The sequence below is a fragment of the Saimiri boliviensis genome, chromosome 14, assembly GCF_048565385.1.
Source record: "Saimiri boliviensis isolate mSaiBol1 chromosome 14, mSaiBol1.pri, whole genome shotgun sequence".
Lineage (NCBI taxonomy): Eukaryota > Metazoa > Chordata > Mammalia > Primates > Cebidae > Saimiri > Saimiri boliviensis.
This window is the reverse complement of record NC_133462.1, coordinates 32,597,488-32,614,301: the sequence shown is the minus strand read 5'-3', so window position 1 is coordinate 32,614,301 and position 16,814 is coordinate 32,597,488. Positions and strand designations below refer to the sequence as shown.

Here is a 16,814-nt window from a genome sequence, read left to right as displayed (position 1 = left end):
AACTAGTCATCAGTGTCTTACCCATAGTACTGTTCTGGATTTTCTGGACTTTTTGTTCTGGCGTTTTCAAGGCAGTTTCTAGAACACTTGATTCCACATCCTGAAGAATAGAGGTAGCTCTGGATGAGATTTCTTGTCTCTCTCCTGTTCTCAATAGAGTCTGATTGGTGAGAAGTGACTGAAAATTGTCCACAATTTTTTGCAGCTTTGAAGACATAAAGAATTTTCATTTAAAAAAAATGCAATCTGTTAAGTCCCCATATCCAAAAGAGCAGTAGAAAGCGCGAGAAAGCAGGTTCTGGAGCTGGAGGAACCACGTTCAAATCCTGGCACTCTGCTATGTCCCAGCTGTGTGACCTTGGGCAAGTCGCTTAATCACTCTGTGTCCCAGGACAGGAAAAGGAACTCATAGGGTTTTCTGGAAGATTAGAGTTAACACATGCTATGCTTTTAGGACAGTGTCTGTGCCTGGCAAAAGCTATGTAAGGGTGAGTCATTATTATTATTTTTGAGACAAAGTCTTGCTCTGTTGCCCAGGCTGGAGTGCAGTGGTGGGATCTCGGCTCACTGCAGGCTCCAGCTCCTGGGTTCAAGCTATTCTCATGCCTCAGCCTCCTGAATAGCTGGGGCTACAGGTGCATGCTGACATGCTTGGCTAATTTATTTTTATTTTTTATTTTTTGTATAGACAGAGTCTTGGTATGTTGCCCAGGCTGGTCTAGAACTCCCAGGCTCAAGTGATCCTCGTGCCTTGGTCTTCCAAAGTGATGGGCGTAGAGGAGTTAGCCACCGTGCCCTGCCGGGTTAGTTATTATTAACATTTTTTTTTTTTTTTTTTTTTGAGATGGAGTTTCGCTCTTGTTACCCAGGCTGGAGTGCAATGGCGCGATCTCGGCTCACCGCAACCTCCGCCTCCTGGGTTCAGGCAATTCTCCTGCCTCAGCCTCCTGAGTAGCTGGAATTACAGGCACGTGCCACCATGCCCAGCTAATTTTTTTGTATTTTTAGTAGAGACGGGGTTTCACCATGTTGACCAGGATGGTCTCGATCTCTTGACCTCGTGATCCACCCGCCTCGGCCTCCCAAAGTGCTGGGATTACAGGCTTGAGCCACCGCGCCCGGCCTCTTAACATTTTTTTTTGCCAACAAGGTAGTGATAAGTTTATGAGCAATTGGACAGTGGTTCTCAACCGGAGGCGATTCTGCTACTCCCTCCACTGGGCACATGCGGCAATGGCTGGAGACGTTTTGGTTGTCACTGTCACAACAAGGGTGTGGTTGCCACTATTGAAGCGGCGTCATTGTCTGGGGTAAATACCCAGAGTTTGTCATCTTGTGCCAAGAAGATTAAGGACATGGACACACATGAGGAGTGAGTTTAGAAGTGGAGGTTTAATAGGCAAAAGAAAGAGAAGAGAGGGCTGGGTGCAGTGGCTCATGCCTGTAATCCTAGCACTTTGGGAGGCCAAGTGGGGGTGAATGAACTGAGATCAGGAGTTCAAGACCAGCCTGTCCAACATGGTGAAACCGCATCTCTACTAAAAACACAAAATTAGCCAGGTGTGGTGGTGCATGCCTGTAATTAAGGTGCTCAGGAGGCTGAGACAGGAGAATCGCTTGAACCTGGGAGGCGGAGGTTGCAGCGAGATTGCACCATTGCACTTCAGCCTGGGCAACAAGTGCAAAAAAAAGCTTGATCTTCAGCCTTCTGAGTAGCTGAGATTGCAGGCATGCACCCCCCATGCCTGGCTAATTTTTGTATTTTTAGTAGACATCGGGGTTTCATCATGTTGGCCAGGCTAGTCTCAAACTCCTGACCTCAGGTGATCCACCCGCCTCGGCCTCCCAAAGTGCTGGGATTACAGACATGAGCCACCGTGCCTGGCCGGATTACGTGATTCTTTATTTGTTCATGACTTCAATCCTTGAACTCCTAATTTGGGGTTGGTTTTCTTCCTTTTCTCAAGAAGCTTACGGTCTAGGGATTGTTTACATGATGTGATTACATATTTATATAAATGCTGTCAGTTGGCCAGAGATGCTGATGATTACCATTGAACACCTGGCTCTCCTTTGTGTAGCTGTTCAGCAGACCTTAACACACTCTCTCTTAGCCTGTCTTTCTTGGGCTGGGATAGATTCCTGTCTTTAGAGGGCAACATACACACACGCTCATATGTATGTACCTACATGCACAGCGTATGTCTACCTATACCGATGTCTATAAATAGATATAGATACAGTCCTCTCTTGGTATACACATGATATTGGTTCCAGGACCATCCCTATATGCTTAAATCCATCCATGCATGCTCACGTCCCACAGTGGCTCCTTTGGAACTCGCTTATGAAAAGTCAGTCCTTCCTCTTTGTGGGTTTTGCATGCTGCCAATATTGTATTTATTATTATTTTTTTCTGAGACAGAGTCTCGCTCTGTTACCCAGGCTGGAGTGCAGTGGCACCATCTCTGCTCATTACAACCTCCACCCTCCTGGATATAAGTAATTCTCCTACTTCAGCTTCCTGGGTAGCTGGGATTACAGGCATGCACCACCACACCTGGCTCGTTTTTGTATTTTTAGTAGAGACGGGGTTTCACCATGTTGGACAGGTTGGTCTTGAACTTTGACCTCAAGTAATCTGCCTGCCTTGGCCTCCCAAAGTGCTGAGATTACAGGCTTGAGCCACCATGCCTGGCCGGCAATACTGTATTTTTGATTCACATTTGATTAAAAAATGTCTTTGTGTAAGTGAATCCCTGCAGTTCAAATGTATGTGGTTCACCTGTATATATAGTGATATATCTATAGTCAGCTATATAATGATACACATGTAGTAGTATACCTAATGGCTCTATCTATCTATCTATCTATCTATCTATCTATCTGGCTATCTAGCTATATAGATATATATAGATATATGTATAGATACCACAGTTATATATAGTATATAATTGTATATAATATGTAAACAATGTGTAACATGTACTATTATGTAGCAATATGATATTATATGTTAATAATATTTTATATATTTATATATAACATATAGGTCTTGCCCTAAATCCATCCCCGTTTGCTCACTTTGGGCTTTGTGAATATTTGTTACCTGATGTTTGTTACTTGGTTAGGGTCCAGGGATCCGCCTCCACTCACCTCTTTCCCGCCTTGGGTTGTCTCTGAGGAGGTGTCGTCTGCAAAAGACGTCATGAAGCAGTTACTATTGGAACTGAGAATGTCCTGGTAGAGGGCTGGGCAGGTGGGGCAGGTAACGGGGTGGAAACTTTGCACCTAGAAAGGTGAAAGTCTGAACTCATAGTTTTTGTTTATTTAAAATTGAAAAATTTTAAATTATTTTTATTAATTTTTTTTTTTAAATTTTCTGAGACAGGGTCCCATTTTGTTGCCCAGGCTGGAGTGCAGTGGTTTGATCTCGGCTCGCTGCAACCTCCACCTCCTGGGCTCAAGTGATTCTCCTGCCTCAGCCTCCAAGTAGCTGGGATTACAGGCATGCACCACCAGGCCTGGCTCATTTTTGTATTTTTTTTTTAATTGTACTTTAAGCTCTGGGGTTCATGTGCACATCCTCAGGGTTGTTGCATAGGTACACACATGCCATGGTGGTTTGCAGTCTCCATCTCCCCATTGCCTACATCAGGCATTTCTCCCAGTGTTTTCCCTCCCCAGCCTCCCCTCCCCTCAATGTCTCTCCCCTAGCCCCACCCCGCAACCTACCCCATTGTGTGATATTTCCCTATGCCCACGTGTTCTCATTGTTCAACACTCGCCTATGAGTGAGAACACGCAGTGTTTGGTTTTCTGTTCTTGTGTCAGTTTGCTGAGAATGATGGTTTCCAGGTTCATCCGTGTCCCTACAAAGGACAGGAACTTGTCGTTTTTTTTTATGGCTGCATAGTATTCCATGGTGTAGATGTGCCACATTTTCTTTGTCCAGTCTATCATTGATGGGCATTTGGGTTGGTAATTTCTTTTGCAGCATCAACATTTTACTTATAACAATAGTGAGACCCTCCCTCATCTCTTCAAAAAAAGAAGACATTAGCCAGGTATGGTGATTCACACCTATAATCTCAGCTACTCAGGAGGCTGACGTTGGAGGATTATTTGAGCCTAGGAGTTCAAGGCTGCAGTGAGCTGTGATGGTGCCACTGCACTCCAGCCAAGGTGACAGAGTGAGACCCCATCTCTGAAAAATAAAAGTCTTTCTCTTATTATTCCGACAGCAGCCAGTACCTCGTGGGTGATCTGCCAACTCTCATCTCTTCTCTCATATAGACTTTTCCCATCAGTGTTTTCCGTGGGAGTGATCATGTTTCTTTGACACAGCACCTCTCCCTGGACACAGAGCCAAGGGTGCACATGGGGCTCAAACTGGCTCAATTTGTGCATTCCCAAAGAATTCGCAATGGGGTCTTTGAGAGAGTCAACTGATCTCTCTTTGGTTGGTTGGGGCAACAGAAAAGGTAAGATCTGGAGTGACTGGTGGGCATATTTCCTTTTTTTTTGTTTTGTTTTGAGACAGAGTTTCACTCAGTTACTCAGGCTGGGGTGTAGTGGCACAATCTCGTCTCACTGCAACCTCCACTTCCTGGAATCAAGAGATTCTTGTGCCTCAGCCTCCCTAGTAGCTGGGATTACAGGCACCCACCACCACATCTGGCTAATTTTTCTATTTTTAGTAGAAATGGGTTTTTGCCATGTTGGCCAGGCTGGTCTTGAACTCATGGTCTCAAGTGATCTGCCTGCCTTAGCCTCACGAAGTGCTAGGATTACAGGCATGAGTCATCCCTCCCAGCTGGTGGTCATATTTTCTGTTCTGGGGTCTAGGAAGCAGAGAAAGCCAGCCTATAGTGAAAGAGAAGGAAGGAGTAGATTCAAGGATAATTCCAGAAGCCCAGCTGCGTTCCTGTCCTTGCAGGGTATGGCCACACACCCTTTTCATAAACCCATCTTTTCTGCCTGTTAGCCTGAGTGAGTTTCACTTCCTTGCAGTTCAAAGAATGTGGTCTCAATCATCACCTTATCACTTCCTCCATCTCCAGACTACGGTTCCCTTTCTCACCCCATTATTTCCCTCGAGTTGAACTTCCTCCTTTCCTTTGTTTTCTTCTAGTTCCCTGAAGAAAATAAAAAAGTATCCTGGCCCCATAACAAGAACATCTTTTCCGGCGTTAGAGTCAATAAAAAATCAGGAAGGACTCTTGCCTGTAAGAAATCCCAGCACTTTGGGAGACCAAGACAGGTGGATCAAAAAAATGAGCCAGGCATGGTGGCGCACGCCTATAATCTCAGCTACTCGGGGGACTGAGGCAGGAGAATCGCTTGAACCCAGGAGGCGGAGGTTGCAGTGAGCTGAGGTCACGCCACTGCACTCCAGCCTGGGCAATAGAGTGAGACTCTGTCTCAAAAAAAAAAAAAAAAAAAAAAAAAGAGGAAGGAAGGCAGGAGGAGGCAGGAGGATAGAAACGTTCTTACCCTGACAAGTGTTCTCGCTGGAACTCTTGAACTGTGCATCCCCAGAATGGAGTTTATATCCTGGGACACAGTGACAGTAGAAACTTCCTTCCACATTCTGACATGCAGCATTTACCCCACAGTATACACTAAAGGGTGGTTGACATTCATTAATATCTGGAACACAAAGAAGGAATCGCGTCATTCATTCAGCAAAGATTGATTGAGCATCTACTATGTGTCAGGAGTTGTGCTCTTTCCCGCAAGGTCTGTCCCGGCTTTCCAAGACCAATCAATTTAGGTCATGCTTATCTTAGTTTTTTGCTTTCTTCATTGACTTTGGTGGGATTCTCTAAGAAGCAGACATTGAGACAAGGATATAAGTATAAGCACTTTATTTGGGAGGGGATCTCAGGAAACACGGGGAGGGATGTCGTGAAATGATACAAGAAACTATCTTTTTTTTTTTTTTGAGAGAGAGAGTCCCGCTCTGTTGCCCAGGCTAGAGTGCAGTAGAGCAATCTCAGCTCACTGCAACCTCTGCCTCCTGAGTTCAAGTGATTCTCTTGTCTCAGCCTCCCGTGTAGCTGGGATTACAGGCACACGCCTCCATGCCTGGTAAATTTTTGTATTTTTAGTAGAGATGGGGTTTTACTATGTTGGCCAGGCTGATCTCGAACTCCCGACCTCAGGTGATCTGCCCACCTTAGCCTCCCAAATTGCTGGGGTTACATGTGTCAGTCACCACGCCCAACCAAAACAAGAAAGTATCTTAAATGAACCACCAAATTTCCAAGACAGCCCCCATTTTGTCTCCCTTTCGCTCATGCTTCTGGATGACTTGTAAATTACCACTGGCCAGGTACAGGGTTCACTTCTATAATCCCAGCACTTTGGGAGGCTGAGGCAGGAGGATTGCTTCTCTACAAAAAAATTAAAAAAAAAAATTAGCTGGGTGTGGTGGCATGCCTGTAGTCACAGCTACTTGAAAGGCTTGAACCCAGGAGTTGGAGGCTGCAGCGAGTATTTTTATTTATTTTTTTGATCAGAGTCTCGATCTGTCACCCAGGCTGGAGTGCAGTGGTGCAGTCTTGGCTCACTGCAACCTCTGCCTCCCAAATTCAAGTGATTCTTATGCCTCAGCCTCTAAGGTAGCTGAGTTACAGGCACCCACTACCATGCCCAGCTAATTTTTCTACTTTTAGTAGAGACAGGATTTTGCCATGTTGGCCAGGCTGGTCTTAAACTCCTGACCTCAAGTGATCCGTCCGCCTTGGCCTACCCAAGTGCTGGGATTACAGACAGGCCTGAGCCACCATGCCCAGCCCGCGGTGAGGTTTGATCATGCCACTGCAGTCCAGCCTGGGCAACAGAGTGAGAACCCGTCTCTTAAAAAAAATATTTATTTACCTTTACATATCTCCAAGGGGAATGTGAATAGTTTCTGTCCAGATCCAGAAGTATATCCCGAGTCGCAGGTGCAGTAAGTATTATTGACACAGGAAGCATTTTCAGGGCACTGACAGGAAGCTGCAGGGAGAAGACAGACAGGTTAAATGCACTGGGGCCACAAGCTCTCCTCTTATAATTAGGCCACCCCTCCATATCACCTGAGGTCAGGAGTTCAAGACTAGCCTGGCTAACATGCTGAAACCTCATCTCTACTAAAAATACAAAAATTAGCAGTGTGTGGTGGCGCATGCCTGTAATCCCAGCTACTCAGGAGGCTGAGGCAGGAGAATCACTTGAACCCGGGAGGCGGAGATTGTAGTGAGCCCAGATCACATCATTGCACTCCAGCCTGGGTGACAGAGGGAGACTCTGTTTAAAAATAATAATAACAAAAATAAATAATAATTAGGTCTCGCCTCTGGGCAAGTCCTCTCAAGGCTGAGGAAGACTGTATCTTTTCCTCTTGTGAGATCTCAGCACATTAAAAAATTAGAGCTACCAAACCATAATTACAGGAAAAAGTGGAATTCCTGTGCATGATCAAGGACTGGGGTTGGCATTAAACAAATTAATTTTAGTGCAGACATTTCTGATGCAATATAACTGTGTTATTCTCAAAACCACTGCAGAATTTACACAAAAGAGGGCTGGGAGCAGTGGTTCATGCCTGCAATCCCAGCACTTTGGGAAGCTGAGGTGGGAGGATCACTTGAGATCTGGAGTTCGAGACCAGCCTGCCCAACATGGTGAAACCCTGTCTCTACTGAAAAATACAAAAATTAGCCGGGTGTGGTGGCAGGTGCCTGTAATCCCACTGATGTGCCCCATTCCATCCCCAAATGAATTAAGACCTGACTCTAAGCCCCCAAGACTCAGCCTCTGGTTTATCCATCTATTCTGCTCCTCTCCTCCTGTCTTTTAACAGCTGTCGCCTAGCTGCTCCCATTTTTTAACTTAATAGTTAAGCAGGGGAGTCTGGGCAGAAGAGGTGGTATTTTTTTTGTTGTTGTTTTTATTTTTTCTTTTATTTCTTGTTTACACAAATAAGTTGTTTAGTGGTGATTTCTGAGCTTTTGGTGCGCCCATCACCTGAGCAGTGTACACTGTACCCAATGGTCTTTTTTCCCTCACCACCTCCCACCCTTTCCCCCGAGTCCCCAAAGTCTATTGTGTCATTCTTATGCCTTTGCATCCTCATAGCTTAGCTCTCACTTATGAATGAGAGCATATGTTTGGTTTTCCATTCCCAAGTTATTTCATTTAGAATAATAGTCTCTAATCCCATCCAGGTTGCTGCCAATGTCATTATTTTGTTCCTTTTAATGACTGAGTAGTATTCCATGATATATACATATATATACACACACACATATACCATGGAATGAATATACACACACACACACACACACACACACACACACACACACACACGGTGAATTTTCTTTATTTACTTGTTTATTGATGGGCATTTGAGCTGGTTCCATGTTTTTGCAATTGTGAATTGTGCTGCTATAAACATGCTTGTGCCAGTATCTTTTTGTATAATGGCTTGCTTTCCTCTGGGTAGATACCCAGGAGTGGAATTAGGGATCAAATTGTAGATCTGCTTTTAGTTCTTTGAGGAATCTCCATACTGTCTTCTATAGTGGTTGTACTAGTTTTAATTCCCACCAACAGGGTAAAGTGCTCCCTTTTCACCACATCCAAGCCAACAACTATTATTTTTTGACGTTTTTGATTATGGCCATTCTTGCAGGAGTAAGGTGGTATTGCATTGTGGTTTTGATTTGCAAATCTCTTGTAATTAGTGATGTTGAGCATTTTTTCATGTTTCTTGGCCATTTTTTAAAGACAGAGTCTTGCTGTGTTGCCCAGGGTGGAGTGCAGAGGTGTGATCTTGGCTCACTGCAGCCTCCACCTCCCGCGTTCAAGTGATTCTCCTGTCTCAGTCTCCCGAGTAGCTGGGGTTACAGGTGTGCACCACCACACCTGGATAATTTTTGTGTTTTTTGATAGAGACGGGGTTTCACCATGTTGGCCAGGCTGGTCTTGAACTCCTGACTTCAAGTGATCCACCTGCCTCAGCCTCCCAAAGTGCTGGGATTACAGGTGTGAGACACCATGCCTGGCCTGTTGGCCATTTGTATACAGAAGAGATGGCACTGTACTAAGTGGAGCAAAATAGTCACCCACTAAGAATGCACAATTCTCCTGGGGGGACAGGGAGAGATGATATATTCTGCTACTCATTTTTTTTCCTTCTCTTCCTGCCCAGATTATGCTTAGTTCTGAAAGTCTACTCTCGACCTTTTCCAGGACATAATACCTCACCATACTGAGTATACTGGTTTAAATAGTGTCCTTCTAAAACTCATTTCCACCCAGAACCTCAGGATGTGACTTTATTTGGAAGCAGGGTCTCCACAGATGTAATCGAGTTAAGATGAGGTCATACTGGAGAAGGGTGGGCACAAGTGGTTCCTTCATGTAGTCTCAGGGCATGGGCTAGTTTGGGCTTCCTTCCAACATGGCAACCTCAGGCAGGCTGTTTATGGCCTCCAGAACTCTGGGAAGGGGAGCTGGGGTTGTCTGGGGAGGCTCAGCAGTGAGGAATTGTGGCAACTGGTGGCTAAAGCGAGACTTGAAGCAGATGGAAATTTTTTGCAGTGAAATGTGGCATGCCCTGTAATGCAAATACCCCTCCATCCTTCCTGTGAATGGGCCAGTAAAATCTACCTTGCTCATGAATGTCTTCTTTTTTTTTTTTTAGATTATGGTGACGTGCACATAACATGAAATTTACCATCTTAGCCATTATTAAGTGCACAGTTCAGTGGAATTCAATACATTCATATGTTATGGAACCATCTCCATAACTGTTTTCATCTTGTAAAACTGAAACTCTGTACCCACTAAACACTCATTCCAGGGCGGGCATGGTGACTCATGCCTGTAATCCCAGCAATTTGGCAGGCTGAGGTAGGCAGATGGTGTGAGTCTAGGAGTTGGAGACCAGCCTGGGTGTTATGGTGAAACACCATCTCTACAAAAAATGCAAAACTTAGCCCAGTGTGGTGTGTGCCTCTAGTCCAAGCTACTCAGGAGGCTGAGGAACGAGGATTGCCTGAACCCGGGAGGTGGAGTTTGCAGTGAGCTGAGAGGGTGCCATACACTCCAGCTTGGGTGGTAGAGTGAGACTCTGTCTCAAAAAAAGAAAAGAAAAATAAAAGATTCTTAGGCTCCACCCTAGACCTGATGAATCAGAATCTAGTGAGAGAGCCCGGGGGAGTAACATTAAACAGAAACGATCTTGTTCATTATATGTTGACTGTTTATGATCAGAATGATAAAGATTACCACTGCTTTGTCTCTCAACTAGGATGTCTACTTCATGAGACTTTGTGTGTTTTATTTACTGTTCTAGCTCCACGTTGTACCCATTGTGGTTAGCAAAAACAGACAAATTACAAATGATAAAAAAGATAAATGAAAGGCTATTCATGTTTAATATAATGATCAATTAAGCAAACCAATAATAAAACACAGGAGCAAGCCTTCCTAAATCTCACTCTCAGAACAGGCACTTTTCTCTGGCCCATTGGAGAACGTGGGTGGCCCCAGGTCCAGCCCTTGGTCCACACCTTCTCTGTTCTGGCTCTGAGCACTCACCTTTGGTTTTCTGAATCACAGCTCCAGACAAGCTCAGCAGAAAGACAAGGGCTGGAATAGATGGGAAACAGAAGGGAGAGACATGAAACAATTGAGGAATGATTCAAGGAAATTGCCCAAGGACTGTGTGTTAGTTATCTATCACTGTGTAACAAATCACAAAATGTAGTGGCTCACAAAAACATTTTTGTTGAGTATGGAGCTCTCTCAAAGAACTAAAAGCAGGACGACTGTTGGACCCAGGAATCTCACTGCCAGGTATCTACCCAAAGGGGAGGAGATCATTGTATCAAAAGGACACCTGCACTCATATGTTTCCGGCAACATTATTCACAATAGGCAAGTCGTGGAGCCAACCTAAGTGTCCACCAACAGTTGACTAGATAAAGAAAATATGGTATATTGTTCACTCCCTCTTTTAGGTCAGTGACTCTTAGATTTACCATTTTGAGGCGATTTTCTATATCTCATTAGCATTTAAACATTTTTTCTTTTTTTTTTTCTGACTGTGTTTTCAAATAGCCTTAGAGCTGATAAATTTTCTTCTGCTTGATCAATTCTTCTGTTGAGACACTTGATGCATTTTTTTAGTTTGTCAATTGCATTTTTGAGCTCCAGGATTTCTGTTTAACTTAAACACTCACTCCCCATTGCTCACTAATGTCTTGAAGAGAAAATTTCCTTTGTGGGGGAATTGAGCAAAAGTCTCAACTCTACTTCCGTAAGGTCTAAGATAAAATGAGCCCTTACTACCTACTGTGCACTTTACACAAGTGAACTTACTTCAGCTTTGCAAAGACTTTAGCAGGAAAGTGCTATTGGCATCATCCCCATTTTCCAGATTAAGAAATGGAGGCACAGACAGGGTAAGTAACTTGGCCCATTCACTGGGGCTAGTCAGTGGCAGAGCTGAGGTTAAACACAGGTTCTAGATTCTAGCTGATAACCCATTTTACCACATGGCCTCTCTTTTAGAAATCCCACAGGGCACTGCATGCATGGAAGTGCTGTTCAGATTGTCGACACCGTAGGCTGGCATGTTTATTGTGACAGTGAGTTGTCCTTTCTCCCCCAGCAGATGCCACTCACCAGATCTCACTAGAGCCTCAGAGTCCAGTAGAGAGTAATATGTGACTTGGTCATTTCAGGCAGTGCAGATGAATTGCAGGGTTTTGGAGAAAAGGCCCCAGGGGCTAGCTGTGTGAGTCTTCAAGGATGGCCATGGGAGCAATCTAAATCTTTTTGGATCTCTCTGTATAAATTTCCAATTGCTGCTATCACAAGTTACCATTCATGTAGTCGGTTAAAACAGCACTAATTTATTCTCTTACGGTTCTAGAGGTCAGAAGTCTTAAATCGGCCTCTATCGGTGAAAACCCAGAATGTTAGCAGGGCTGGTTCCTGTTGAGACCTCTAGGGGAAAATCTGTCTCCTGGCCTTTTCCAGCTTCTAGGAGCTGCATTCCTTGGCTCATGGACCCTTCCTTCTTCTTTAAATCCAGCAGCACGGCATCCTCTCTTCTTCCTGAACTTCCACCTCTTAAGAGGAACTTTCTGATTATTATATTAGGTCCCTTTGGAAAATTCAGGGTATGTGAGAGATGGGAAAGTTCTTCTTCAAAGTTAATATCTTAGACTACATTATAAGGAGTTACAATCTCTTGCTCTATGGCCATCATCTGCTATTACCATAAACATATACCCAAGTATATATATTCTCTAAATCAGCTATGCTGACTTGCTCCAGCGTGTCTGAACAGGACTGGGCAAGCTCCAAACCCTGGTGCATGCCATTCCTTATTTGGAAACCCTCCTGACCTTCTCCTGACTAGCTTCCTCTTTTTCTTTGTCTTCTTCCTCATCTTCTTTCCCCTTATCTATTCAGTAAATTTCCAAGTTCTTTAGCCAGTCAGGTAGAAAGTGAGGTCCTATTCTGGCCAATGGAACTGGACACAGCAGTAGGGCGACTGCGTCAGGTTATGAAAGTTATAAAGGTCCCCGTCTCCTTGTGCAGGGGTGCTCTTGTGGCAAGACTGCCGTCAAGTGGCACCCTTTCTGCGGGAAGTAAAGTAGCCTTGCTGAGTGATCCATTGTCTCAGTGTGGACTCTTTCCGACTTTACAAACCTGTTTCCAATAGGGTACTACCCCCATATCAAGATTCTTAGCTTAATCAACATCCGCAAATTCTCTTTTACCATGTAAGGTAATATATTCACGGGTTCCAGGGATTAAGATGTGGACATCTTTGGCGGACTGTTATTTATCTTCCCAGACTTCTTACTCTTTCCCCAAGAAGATGCCAGGTCTGGTTTGTGATCAGTTACTTACACAATTGCATTCATAGAACATTTTGAATAGTCTCAGCTGTGCTTAATGTCAGGCAGATGTTTCCTTTAAAGTCCTCTTCCTCCCACTTTTTTTTTTTTTTTTTGAGGCAGGTTCTCTTTCTGTTGCCCAGGCTGGAGAGTGCGGTGGTGCAATCATAGCTCACTGTAGCCTTGAAATTCTAGGCTACGTGCATGAGCTACCACTCATGGCTAATTAAAAAAAAAATTTGGGGTAGAGATTGGGTCTTGCTATGTTTTCCGAGCTGGTCTTGAACTGTTGGCCTTAAGTGGTCTTGCCTCCTCAGCCTCCCAAAGTGTTGAAATTATAGGTGTGAGACACTGTGCCCAGCCCTTTCTTCTTTTGTGTAAACATGAATGTGTAGCAGCCACACAAATCTTACACCTGCCCAGAAGATGACCAGCTCACAGGGCCAACTGATAAACCATATGGTTGAATAGTGTTACCTGTTCCTAAAACACAGGCAGTCTGGGCACCATCCTGTCTTCTCAAAGGATTATAAATCACTCTACTGTAAAGACATGTGCACACGTATGTTTATTGTGGCACTGTTCACAATAGCAAAGACTTGGAACCAACCCAAAGGCCCATCAATGATAGACTGCATAAAGAAAATGTGGTACATATTTACCATGGAATGCTATGCAGCCATAAAAAAGGATGAGTTCATGTCCTTTGCAGGGACACGGATGAAGCTGGAAACCATCATTCTCGGCAAACCAACACAAGAACAGAAAACCAAACACTGTATGTTCTCACTCCTAGCTGGGAGCTGAACAATGAGAACACATGGACACAGGGAGGGGAACATCACACACTGGGACCTGTTAGGGGATGGGAGGATAGCATTAGGAGAAATACCTAATGTAGATGACAGCTTGATGGATGCAGCAAACCACCATGGTACATGTATACCTGTGTAACAAACCTGCATGTTCTACACGTGTACCCCAGAACTTAAAGTATAATTAAAAAAAAAAAAAGACTAATCCTTAGCCAGCAAGCCTCTACTCACTAATTTGGGCACCTGTCTTCAGTCAGGGTTTCTGCAGTCATCAGTGTGTCAGAATCCCAGAGTTCTAAGAAACTTTAGAAATCATCCACTGACTCATTTTGTAGATGAGGAAACAGGTCCCCAGGGGGTTAAGTGGCTGGCACACTTGTTGGACAAATTTGGGTAAGTTGTTTAACTTCTCTGTTTCCTTATATGAAATAGGGTGGCAATATGACCTACTTTGTGGGGTTTTTGGGGCTGACTTAAACACAGGACTGTGTAGAGCACAATGTCAGGCAGAAAGCCCTCCAATGATGCCGACTGCCTCTGTCACCATTTGACTTTTTCCTTTCTGATTTGGATGCTTTTCCTTTCTTTCTTTTTGCCTAATTGCTCTGGCTAGCTGCCTCTGTTATCATCTGAGCTCTGTTGCCCAGGCTGGAGTGCAGTGATGCAATCACAGCTCACTGTAACCTTGCGCTCCTGAGCTCAAGCAATCCTCCTGCCTCAGCCTCCAGGTACTACAGGTGTATGCCACCAAGGATGGCTAATTTTTAAAAGATGTTTTGTGGAGACACAGTCTTGCTATGTTGCTGAGTCTGGTCTTGAACTCCTGGCTCAAGCGATCTTCCTGCCTTGGGTTTCCAAAGCTCTGGGATTATAGGTATGAGCCACCATGCCCAATCCTAGAATCCTAATTCTTGACCCAATGCTCCTATCATTGCCCATGCCTGTACCATCCAGTGATATGGACTAAGAGTTCCTGGATAACCAAACTTCACTAATAATCCACCTCAGAAGTGTTGAGGACTCTGTCTCCAGTTGCCAGAAAGCAGGCTTCTTTCATATTTGATTCCACATACACTGAAACTCCTCTTATATATAAGATGCTATGCTAGGGGTTGCAAAGGTGAGGGAGACATGACTTTTGGATTTAAGTGTAGCTTGTATTATTTCAATAGAATTTATTGTCTATCAGCTGTCTCTGCAGCAGAATAGCTGTGAGGCTATGAGCAATTCATAAACCTCTCTATGATGTAATTTCTTATCCATAATGCGGAGATGCTGTGTGACAATGTAAAGTAACTTAAGCCTAATGCCAGGCTAAAGTAGCTGCTTAATAAATGTAAGCTTTGATTGATATTGTCACTATCAATAATGTTAATTCATCTGGAGCTGGAAAGACGAATGGGATTTCATCTGTACAGAGATGGTGGGGGAAGCTATGGCATTATGGGATTCCTATAGGGAAGGGGAGTAGGAAAATAGAAGACTCCAGGAAGAATCCTGTGGGTGGGGCATTTATAGCAAAGATCTAGAGACAGATGGTTTGGGTTCAAATCCCAGCTCTGCTGTTTGTTTGCCAGCTGTGTGATGTTGGACAAATAACATAATCTCTCTGTGTCCCAGTTTTCTCATCTATAAGATAAGGATAGTGAGTGTCCCCACCCCAGCCTACTGTGATGATGCAACAGATTAATACCAGATCAATACGTGAGAGATGCATAGTGAGTTTTTGAAAGTGTTGGCTGTTATTATTTTATTTGTATAAATTTATGGGATACGAATGTAATTTTGTTACATGCATAGATTGCATAGTGGTGCAGCCAGGGCTTTTAGCGTATCCATCATCCAAATGAGTTACATCATATCTGTTAGGTAACTTCGCATTTTCCACTCCCCTTCTATTCCCTGAGCCGTCCCAGTCTTCATTGTCTATCATTCTACTCCCTATGCCCATGTGTCCATGTTATTTAGCTCCCACTGATAAACAAGATCATGAGGTATTTGGTTTTCAGTGTCTGAGTTATTTCACTTAATATAATGACCTCTAAAATTAATAATAAAATTATCATTACTTTTCTTGATAATGATAAAGCACAGAAAAATGATAAAGGAAGAAGAAGACACAATAGCAAGAGAAAAAGGAAGAAAGTCAGGGTGGGGCTAGGTTGCAGAAGTTATCAGGAAGGAGAGGAATTCAATTAGAAAACAAAACTCACTAAGAGGAAGACGAACAACCTGTTAGAGGCTGGGTGCGGTGGGTCATGCCAGTAATTCTAGCACTTTGGCAGACCGAGACGGGCAGATCACCAGAGGTCAGGAGTTTGAGACCAGTCAGACAGACCAAAGTGGTGAAACCCTGTCTCTACTAAAAATAAAAAAAATTAGCTGGGCATAGTGGTGCATGCCTGTAATCCCAGCTACTCAGGAGGTTGAAGCAGGAGAATTGCTTGAATCCGGGAGGCAGAGTTTGTGGTGAGCCAAGATTGTGCCACTGCACTCCAGCTTGGGCAACAGAAGGAGACTCCGTCTCAAAAAACAAAACAAAACAAACAAATGAAACAAACGAAAACCCAACCTACTAGATTGGGTAAGGAACATTTTAGGGATATTCGAGAGCATATTTTGAATAGGCTGGTCAGGAAGGAAACCACAGTCCAAAGGGAAACAGTGAGAGTGTTCAGAGCAGAGGAAAGAGGAGGAGAACATAACCAATTGTTGAACCAAGTGGCCCCTGTTTGGGGGATAGATTAAGACTCAGTCATTGTTATGGTCACACATACCTGGAAGAAGCAATGGCTCTTGCATTCCTGTGGCACAGGTATCCCACACCAGTCAGCCGTAGAAGCTCCCTACTGTGCTGTAAGCCAACCACCTTCCTAGCTCAAGAAATCTCATGAGAGTTGACGTATGTATCTCAGGTCAGCTGACTCATGAAATGGCTATCAGAAAAGTGAACTGCGTCCCCTCTTTTGCCATCAGACACATGGTTCTGCTTTTCCTTTATTTGCTGAACCTTTTCTGCCTAGCTATTGTTGATCACCTTTGGGATGATGGAATCAGCCAACCTAACAAAGAAATGCCCTGTAAGTTA

The 16,814-nt window shown here is 44.1% G+C and overlaps 1 protein-coding gene across 2 annotated transcripts in view; it reads right to left on the bottom strand.

Annotated features, from left to right (window-relative positions):
• ADGRE3 (adhesion G protein-coupled receptor E3) overlaps nucleotides 1–16,748 on the bottom strand; it is a 46,343-nt gene extending 29,595 nt beyond the window's left edge. Inside the window, exons 1-6 of one of the 2 annotated variants that reach the window (XM_074384501.1) lie at nucleotides 16,504–16,748; nucleotides 10,597–10,647; nucleotides 6,886–7,005; nucleotides 5,497–5,652; nucleotides 3,157–3,194; nucleotides 22–100 (exon numbers count right to left, since the gene is read on the bottom strand). In XM_074384501.1, coding sequence (XP_074240602.1) covers nucleotides 22–100; nucleotides 3,157–3,194; nucleotides 5,497–5,652; nucleotides 6,886–7,005; nucleotides 10,597–10,647; nucleotides 16,504–16,528 — 469 coding nt within the window. In that variant the 5' untranslated portion in view covers nucleotides 16,529–16,748. Of the gene's footprint in view, nucleotides 1–21; nucleotides 206–3,156; nucleotides 3,195–5,496; nucleotides 5,653–6,885; nucleotides 7,006–10,596; nucleotides 10,648–16,503 lie in introns of both variants that reach the window. The other variant, XM_010352468.2, reaches the window with a different exon arrangement.
• Between the last annotated feature and the right edge of the window lie 66 nt (nucleotides 16,749–16,814).